The sequence below is a fragment of the Varanus komodoensis genome, unplaced genomic scaffold, assembly GCF_004798865.1.
Source record: "Varanus komodoensis strain SLA01 unplaced genomic scaffold, ASM479886v1 scaffold1, whole genome shotgun sequence".
In the NCBI taxonomy this organism is placed as follows: Eukaryota; Metazoa; Chordata; class Lepidosauria; order Squamata; family Varanidae; genus Varanus; species Varanus komodoensis.
This window is the reverse complement of record NW_025335268.1, coordinates 98,443,188-98,452,554: the sequence shown is the minus strand read 5'-3', so window position 1 is coordinate 98,452,554 and position 9,367 is coordinate 98,443,188. Positions and strand designations below refer to the sequence as shown.

Sequence of the window (9,367 nt, the reverse complement as noted above, 5' to 3'; positions counted from 1 at the left end):
GCAGAGGTCAAAGAATCCTATCAGATTGCAAGGACCAGAGGAACTTGTCCAGTTGAAGTTTATTGTCTAACCAGATGTGGTTCAGAAGAGAGCTTCTTTCTTAAAGGGAGCTCTGGGATGCAGTCACACTGCATCCCTTTCTATGGACAGCTGCAAACAGGGGCTTTCTGTTTGCAGCTGTTCTCTTGAAAGGAACTGGTCATCACACTGGGATGCCAATAGTCTACATAAGACATGCTGTGACCTTGGTGAAAAGAAAGCACTTCCTTTACATAGTGGATGAAATACCTTCACTAAGAGGAAAAAGAATCTCACCAGCAGTATCCCACACTTCCCTTTCACAATCCTTTTTCTTCACCCACCTGGTTCTCACCTAATGTGTGGTTTCCACACTAGGGAGCTAACCTTGTGAGGTAGGCCGAGGGCTTTCCCAGCCATGGAACTCTGCCATTTCAGAATTGGTTAGTCTGTTTTGAGTTAAGCAGTTACAGGTGTGGTTTCTAATGTATTCAGGAGATATCAAATGGAACAGGGAAATCAGTTGAATTTATGAAGAATGTGGCCCTGTGCTTGTCCTTCATGGCATAACCAGCTACTACAAGACACTGAGAGAAATGGCAACAGGTCAAGACTAACCAGTCATATTCACAATGGCAGGAGGAAGAGAAAACAAGACCATTGTTCTTCACTTCTTGGAAAGAAGAATATTTGTTTTTAAAATCCTTCATTAAACCAAATAAACAAAAGAAAGATAAAGCCACTTTTGGGCCTGATCTTTTTTTTCTCCTTGATAACAGAATACAAGTAGCTCTTTGCACATATTCAGTTGCCAGGATTTCTTAAATTACCAGAGATTTTCCTTCAAATCCACAATGAGGAAGAAAAGAAACTTTGCAACTTCTTTCTGTCTCGTGCCAAGAGAAGATGTCATCACTTCCCAAAAGCAAGCAAGAAGGCACCCCTTTGGCCACCAATGCTAAAAGTGGAGGTGGGGCAGTGGCATTGGGGTTTGGAAAGCTCAGAACTGCTGATAAAGGAGGTGATATTATACCATAGCAATCTGAATTGCTGATGCCAAGGGCGGACCAAGCAGACTTCAGGACAGGAAGACAGCATTGGTAGAAAACAGAATGTGATGGGCATCAATTCACAGCAGGCCTCCCATGCACAGCACAGGACAGGGAAGAAGCACCCAAGATAGCCTCCTTTAGCAGCAGCATGTGCAGCATGCCATCGGGCAGGTCAGGGCCTGTTCTTCTTAGGTTTTACAGGCACCTCAACTGGAAAGACTATTTTCTTTCTGACCCTCGCCGTTGTGGTTTCAGTGCTCTAGTGACTTATTCGTTTCCTACTCTACTCACTTCCCAAATTCTGAATTCAAGCACATAACAGAACTGCTAACATGCCTAAGGAAATCTGATTAATTAGAATCCCTTCCTCATTCAGTCCTTGTAGCTTCCAAGTTGTGGGGAAAGGACTGGAAAAGTGCAGGAGCAAGAGCCAGGCCATATAGGTAAGGGTTGGGAGGAACTCTGCTATGTAGATGCCAAGGAAGGAGGAAATCTTAGCCCTCAAGTTTCTGGGTTCACCCACAGGTAGCAACATTCAGAATTAACTACATATCAAAGGTTAGAGAAACTGGCAAGTAGAATATTCAACCCGCACCCCCTCCCAGTCTGGTTAGGTTCATCAAGATCTTCCCTCCAGCCCTATCTTTCCTGCCATGCTACTCTAAGTGCTGCGATAGGTCTTGATGATGTCCTTGATGGCCCGCCTGCAAATAGGACAACAGGCGTTGGCCATCTTCTTGAGTTTGAGCCCACATGTGAAGCACAGGCACATATGTCCACAGGAGTAAATCACGGTGTCCACCATGTTCTCGTAGCAGATGGTGCACTCATCATTCCAGGACCCTGAGATGGAGGGGGAAAGAGGGGATTCTGGCATGCTGACGGGCGAGTTTGGAGCTGTGCCTGCAAGACAAGAAATGCCATCACTCATTGTATTTGCCATCAAGTCTATTTTGGAGTCCTGCAGAGCCTATGGTTGGCTCCGTGTTCCCTTCATGTAGAGAGCTGATTTCAGATCTGTAAACTTTTTCTCCCTCCTCCCAAGGAGGGCAGAAGCATCACCTGGATTCTTCATAGAAAAGTGGTACAATAGGTTTATTTGATGTCCCACCCTCCTTCCCCCCCCCACTCTTTCTTTATTAATTATATTGTTTATTATTGTATTTGGATAGATTTATGTTCTTCCTTTTTATTTATCCCTTCCCCTTTTTATTGTGACATTGTAAATATTTAAATTATTATTATTAAAATACATATTAAAAGATTACTTCTGAAACAGTGGAGAAGTTTTTGACAGGCATGGAAACAGATTACTCAGCACCTTGTTTAGTCTTGTGTTCCAGTTTCATATAAATAGTCTCCATTTCCATTTTCCTGGTTTCTTCTATAAATACCATTTTAATTTGCTTAGAAAAACAATCCCATACATTGACATAATATTTGCCAATTTCAGTATTTGAAAACTCTTCCAATATTAAGTAAACTATCCTAATAATACAAACTAACCTAACCTTATCTTCCGATATTCTTTTTTAGCACAATCCTCCAAGTGACTACTTGGAAGTAAGTCTCACTGGACTTTATGGGCCTTGCTCCAAGGTTGGTGTCTGTAATATTGTTAACAGTAATATTATAAAGTGTAAATTCAATCTTTCCTGCACAATCGCATCCATAGCTTTCCATGTTTATTTTCATGATTCCACTGTCTGGCTAGGCCTGAGGAAAATTGGAGTTTGGCAACATCTAGAGGGATGTGCATGAATATGCCTTTCAACAATGCTACAATTGCATTGGTTGAGCATTTGAGAGGCAAAGGTAGAAGAATCTCCTTTCACCTTCCCCCTTTCCTGGCCAAGCAGCTGGAAGGCAAAATATGAACTTTTTTCCAAAAGGCAACACATGCTCTGTCCCATGAATGCTCGATTGGACTTTCACTATTACACCAATCATAGTGTGCAATATTATCCCTTGAAATTCCCATTCACTTTGTGAATGGGAGATTTCCTCCTCCCCCCATTGAAAATGCACTGCAGAATTTTAAAAAATTCATATTATGATTTCAAATTTTGAAGGCTTAAAAAGAATCTGATTCCTGTTCCTAGTGCTTTCTAAGAGATGAAAGGATCTTTCAAAGTGGGACCTTTGAAAGGAAAATGGGTATAAGAAAGGTCAGGCTCTTATAGGATGCAGTAACTCAAACTGGAAAGGATACAGCTTGGCACTACAGAAGATGTACTTACCGCTAACTGAGCTGCCAAGCAGGCCAGAACTGCATGTACTCAGAATGGGATCGGAAACACCACTGCAGAGGACGGAGGGTGAGTTTGGAGATGAGGTGGGTGAGCTTGGAGCAGATGGGCCCAGTCGCTCAGTCATGAGAGTAGAACCTGCACAATGGAAGGAAACTTGGATATCATTTAACAGCTCTTTTCCTGAGAGCAGGTCATGGTGGTTAAATTAACTCCATATGGCAGGTGAGGGCTGGACTGAAATCCCCACTCAGCTGCAAAGTTCGTTTACATCACCCTGAGCATCCAGAAGGAAAAGTGGAAAAATGCAGTAACATTATTAAAACTGAGCCAGAAAATTGCTAGTGAGTCATCCTGGGCTTAGGACCTAACGGCTGATAGCCATCTCCTGCAGTTCTTTTGAAGGAAGTATAAGATGGGAAGTCTAGTTACTGTGTCTCTTCAACCCACCATACCAAAGGGACCAGGTCTCCTACTTTATGGAAGACATTCTTTTGTCTGAACTGTGCTCTCTGTGAAGGACCATCCAGTCTAAGTCTCATTTAAAGGTAATGAACCCTGGAAAGGCCTTGAAATTGTCAGCCGTTAGCCCTGGGCTGTAGACCAAGCAGACACACAGCTTACCCAGTCACAGTCTTCCCTACTCTGGGAAAATAGTTTTCTATTTTTATATTATGGTAATTCTTTGAATGCTAATACAAATTAGTATATGTAAAGCTGTGTTCTCTTTATTCGATGATGGAGTTCTCTTTTTTTGGCAGTGCGTAAATCCTTCACACTCTAAGGATTCCTTGCTGGCTAACTCGAACCCCCACTGAGGTGCCTGCTGCAAGTAATAGTAAGTAGTAACAGTAGTAAGATGTCCCAAAGGTCTGAGCTGCAGAATGAGAACTGTTTGTTAGTAAGCGGGCAAGCCTCAAAACCCCAAAGTTTATATATAAACATCCTAGACCATCTGTAATCTCTTTGCTCTAAGAACCTAAACCAGATATTATGTTTTTGTTGGTCCATCTCATTTATTTCTATTTACATGCAAAACTATCACCATGGCTCAAACTTCACATACCCTTTTTAAGTCAAACAAAACAGCACAGTGACAAAGAAGCATTTCGGAGAGGGACCACAGCTCAAACGTAGTATGGCGTATGGTTGCCTGATGTGAATCTCTGGTTTCACCCCCAGCATCTCCAGGTAAAAGCAGCCAGGTGATAGGCAAGAAGAAGCCCTTCTCTTTCTGAGCCCCAGAGAGCCATTGCCAGGCAGGGTAGAGACTCCTGGGCTAGACAGACAAATAGCCTGACCTCTTATAAAGCAAATTCCTACAGTCCTAAAGTATAAGCAAGCTTTCCCAGTTTTCTGCTTGCCCTATTTAGATATTTTGCATCTCTCCCAACAGACTAGTTACCCATGCATTGGGAATGCATTTAAAATAGGGGTGTCAAATCTGACCTCAAGGGGGATCATGTTCTTTTAAAATCAGCATAAAAAGAGGATGCTGGCTTTTTGATATTGCTGCACTGTGATGCAGTATTTTTATATAAAACCACACTGAGTGAAATACTCCCTTCTTTTTCTGGACAAATACTTGTTTCAGTTGCGACAAAATATACCAAGGGTTTTGCGGTGCTTTAACTCACTTATCATGGCATAAAATTTCATAGACTGTAGTTCAAACACTCCCCAGAAGTTGTTACCCATGCTCTTATATCTAATACCAAAATATGTAAATCAGTCAAGCCTGACTTCCTCACTGTTCCGGGGACTGGCATTATCAGAGTTGGGCTCTGGTTCATGCATCAGCCATATGCTATTTATATTCTGAATTTCTTGCAGAACACCATTAACTTGTGACAAAAATATAAACCACTGAGAACCTCAAAAAAAACCGCTATCCTAGCACCTATTATGTTGAAGCGCATTGCACCAGATTCCTCCACTGATATGGTCTACAAATGCCATCAGCTAAAACATTTCAGCTGGTGCTGCAGCACCTCTACCTAGCAAACACTGTACCTTTGTATTTAGTCACAGTGACTTCAGCTTAGGGGCAAACATGCATCTTCAAATCAACAGCACCATCATGAGTCACATGACTCCCAAGGATGGCAACATTCTTGTGCCATTTCCACAGAGCACTCTTTTCTCTTTTCTTGTATAGTTTTATCAACCAGATATTTCTGAAATACATTGAAATCTGAAATATACTACCAATAGTTTTAATCTTTTGGACTAGAAGCACTTGTAAAGTTTGATTCCATCATTAACCAGAGCTTAGATCATACAATCACAGAATAGAAGAGCTGGAAGGGGGCATGAAGGCCTTCAGGTCCAACCCCCTGCTGCTGCAGGACACCAATTCCCACTCAGATGGCTGTCCATTTATTTTTGAATGTCTTTAGTGTGGGAGTGCCCACCACCTCTCTAGGCAGCTGGTTCCACTGCCATATTGCTCTGACAGTGAGGAAGCTTTTCCTGATATTTGGGTTGAATCTGGGTTGTCACAGCTTGACTTGATTATTTGACTTCCTCTTTGTGACAGGCTTTGAAGTACTTGTAGAGGGGTATTATGTCCCCCCTCAGTCTTCTTTTCTCAAGGCTGAACATGCCCAGTTCTCTCAGTCTCTCCTCATAGGGCAGTGTTTCCAAACCCTGGATCATTTTTTTTGCCCTCCTCTGGACCCTTTCTAATTTTTCTGCTTCTTTCTTAAATCTTGGGGCCCAGAACTGGACACAGTATTCCAGATGAGGTCTACCTAGTGAGGAGTATAAGAGGACTACTACTTCTCATGATTTGGAAGTAATACTTCTGTTAATGCCTCCCAAAATAGCATTTTTCCTTTTGGCAGCTGCATTGCATTTTTGGCTGATATTGCCTATTGTCCGCAATTACTCTGAGATCTTTTTCTTTTTCAGTCCTGTTGAGCCACATATTCCCCATCTTGTAATGATGCACTTGGTTTCTTTTTCCTAGGTGGAGGACTGGGCACTTAATGAATCTCATTCTGTTGCTTTGGCACAGTGTTCAAGTTTATCAAGATCATCCTGGATCTTCATTTTTTCTAGGGTATTTGCTATTCCACCCAGTTTTGTATCATCTGCAGATTTAATTATCTTTCCTTGTACTTCCTCATCCAAATTAGTCATGCAGCAGGTACATATTGTACAATTACTTGTTGGACATATAAGCACGTCCTGAACACATAACTACATGCTTCTAGCATCTACCCAAAATACACCACAAAATCCATGGCCTGTAGACCAAGGTCTTGTTCTGACTTGTCAGAAATGGACTCATGACTTAAGGATTTACCAGAACCCTTGCTTATACTACAGTGGGCCCAGATTATTTTCTTCAGACAGGCCTTTGGTGGTAGTAGGCCTATCCTTGCTTACAGACAGCTCCTTAACCTGAAACAACCAGACACCAGTAACAGTACACTATGTAACAGCAACTAAAAATAGGGACCAAACTTGCAACAAATTCCATTGCCAACCCTCAGGCAACACTATTACAGGACAAAATCATGTCAGCCACAAGATGAATTGTACATTCACCTGCTTATCTTCCAAAGCAGAATATATTCTTATCTGCCAGTTGTTAACTTAGCAGTGCCAGAACAATGGGCAGGGTAGTAACTCCACATACATTTACCCCTCTGGAAATTTACGAGCCTTTACAATCAAGATTAACTTCCAGTTAGATGTCACAAGACTTTTTCCCTCCACCCATCTACCTATAAAAACCTTAATTGTGCAAATGCCTTTTCAAGAACCAGGATCTGACAACCCTAAGCATAGAACTGGAAACAGGAATCTCAATTATGCTCTCTAGCTTATTTTTAAGACAGGAAAGCATGAAGTCCAAGTTATGTTCTCAGGTTTGATCTTCAGAAATTATGGTACCTGCCTCGGCCTCTTTGTCCTTGCTGACTTAGTTTCATACTGCTGCTTAATGTCAGTTTTCCATTTTTAGAGGTGGGGGGAAGCAATAAAATGAGTAATGCTTTCACATTATATTCCAAATGCCAAGATCATAGAGGGCAATGTACTGAGAAAAGGCAGCTGTTTCTAATGGGCTGTTTCTGAACATCAGCTTTTGGCTAATCATGGCCATCCTTGACTATTTGTCCTGGCAGCCAGTGCAGCTCTGTTTTTTCCATTTGTGTGTGTGCATGCGTACACATGTGTGTGTGTGCTAACTGATTATCATCAGTTCAATAATAGGAGAGAGAAGAGTGGTATGGGGAAACAATAGCTTGTAGCTCAAAACATGAGCAGGGTTCTCTATTCCAAACCAATTTCACGGGAAGACTTTGTTTTCACTTGAAGGCAATTGTTCTTTTAAACTAGATAATACTGTTTCCATAAATCCCATGTTGCCCCAGTTCAAAGGAAGGAAAACATAGAAGGAAAACTGCTATCATCTATGCAACTTGCCCAATATGGTTTGATGGATGGTGTGTTAATGTAAGCAAAAAGCAGGAGATAGGGTTGTTTTAAGCTAGATATGCACAGATATGCATAACTTCCTGTGGCCAAGCATAACTTAATCAAAAAGAGCCAATAGCTCATTGGTGCACGATTCATGTCCAGGTTCAGGATGTGGCAGCTCGACTACAAAGGATGTATTGTGCAGAGCAGCTGTTTATGAAATGCCAAAAAGAGGGCACCGATCTATATAAAATTCACATGCGCTCACCTATATATGTTGATACAAATCTAAAAATTCTTATAATTTGAACAGAAATACAGTGCATTTCACTAAAGTATGGAAGGCTATGACCAGGTGACTTGTGTGCCTTTGTCAGCCTACTCCCCAGGCGCTGTTAATGTAAAACTTCAAGGAGGGGGGGTGGAGGGCACAATTTCAGTAAAGACTGGAATGAGACAAATGGCTGAAGTCCCAGTTCCACATGCTGTGAACCTGATCCAGTTGTGTGGGGGAACACAGGCTACTAGTTAAACAAGGATCAGTAGGTAAAACCATAAATAACCATTTGAGGATCCCTTTTAACTCAGTGGCCAGGTCCACACATAAGAAGCAGCCATGGTGGTTTCCACCATGTGATGGGCTGCCATGTTGCCTGAAATCTGTTGTGGACTTACTGTGCAGTACATTTGGTTTCCACGGACCATGGAAAGAAACAGCAGTCTATTGTTTGGTTTCTGCACTTCATTCATCTGAACCTAGAAATGCAGTTTCCACATGGCTACCACAGAGTATGGTGGAAAGAACAACACTGCAGGAGCCACTCTAGTTATTCAGCCTCTATATGCAAACCAGTGTGATAAAGGCAGGTGTCATTGGCAGAAGCAGTGCACCCTGGAATTGACTTTCAGCTGCAGAGGCTAATGGGACATGTGCTGCCAGTGAGAAGGTGGAAACCACATGATCATCTGACAGCTTCTTCCAGGTAAGAAACCAAGTCGCACAGAAAGCAGGTGGCATGATTTAGCATTATGTGCAAATGCAGCCACTGATTGCAAAGAGAGTCAGGATTTCACTCTTCTCCTTCTTCATGGATGTGGTACAGCAGGATCTTGCCTGGATATGTACTGAAAATTCCCGTAATGGAAGATGATTCAGTTATATTCCCTGCCTCCTAGGAGCATGCACATTGAGTCTGGGGGAGAAGAAAGAAAATAGCTTGCTTGTCACAGTTCTGGAACTGAGTCTGTATGGATAGAGCTGGATTGCTGTCTGTGATTCCTATGAAATGGTACCTATAATTCCCCTAGAAGTCTGATGGGAAACAGTATTTGGGGAGAGCATGTGTAAATGTGGCCCATCACTGAAATAGGACCTTGTTGTAAATGCCTAGAGTGAACAGCAGAAGCCACAGCGGCTATCATGATCCATGCCAGAGTTTGAGCAGACAGGAAAACAACAACACTTGTAATGAGGTGCTGAAAACAGCATGGTTAGCTCAAGGTAATGTGCAGTTCCTTCTGGTGCATGGTTCCTTCTTTCCTCTCCCTGTTCATCTAGATGCCAAAATGGACATTGCTTTAAATAAGTATCATGCAGTTACCATCCTTTCCTTTTTT

The 9,367-nt window shown here is 42.1% G+C and overlaps 1 protein-coding gene across 1 annotated transcript in view; it reads right to left on the bottom strand.

The window, feature by feature from the left end:
- Positions 1 to 1,053: 1,053 nt before the first annotated feature.
- Positions 1,054 to 9,367, bottom strand: part of NEURL1 (neuralized E3 ubiquitin protein ligase 1) — a 375,254-nt gene continuing 366,940 nt past the window's right edge. The window contains exons 5-6 of the mRNA XM_044438028.1: positions 3,311 to 3,457; positions 1,054 to 1,973 (exon numbers count right to left, since the gene is read on the bottom strand). Of these exons, the coding sequence (XP_044293963.1) occupies positions 1,732 to 1,973; positions 3,311 to 3,457 (389 nt within the window). The 3' untranslated portion in view covers positions 1,054 to 1,731. The remainder of the gene's footprint in view (positions 1,974 to 3,310; positions 3,458 to 9,367) is intronic.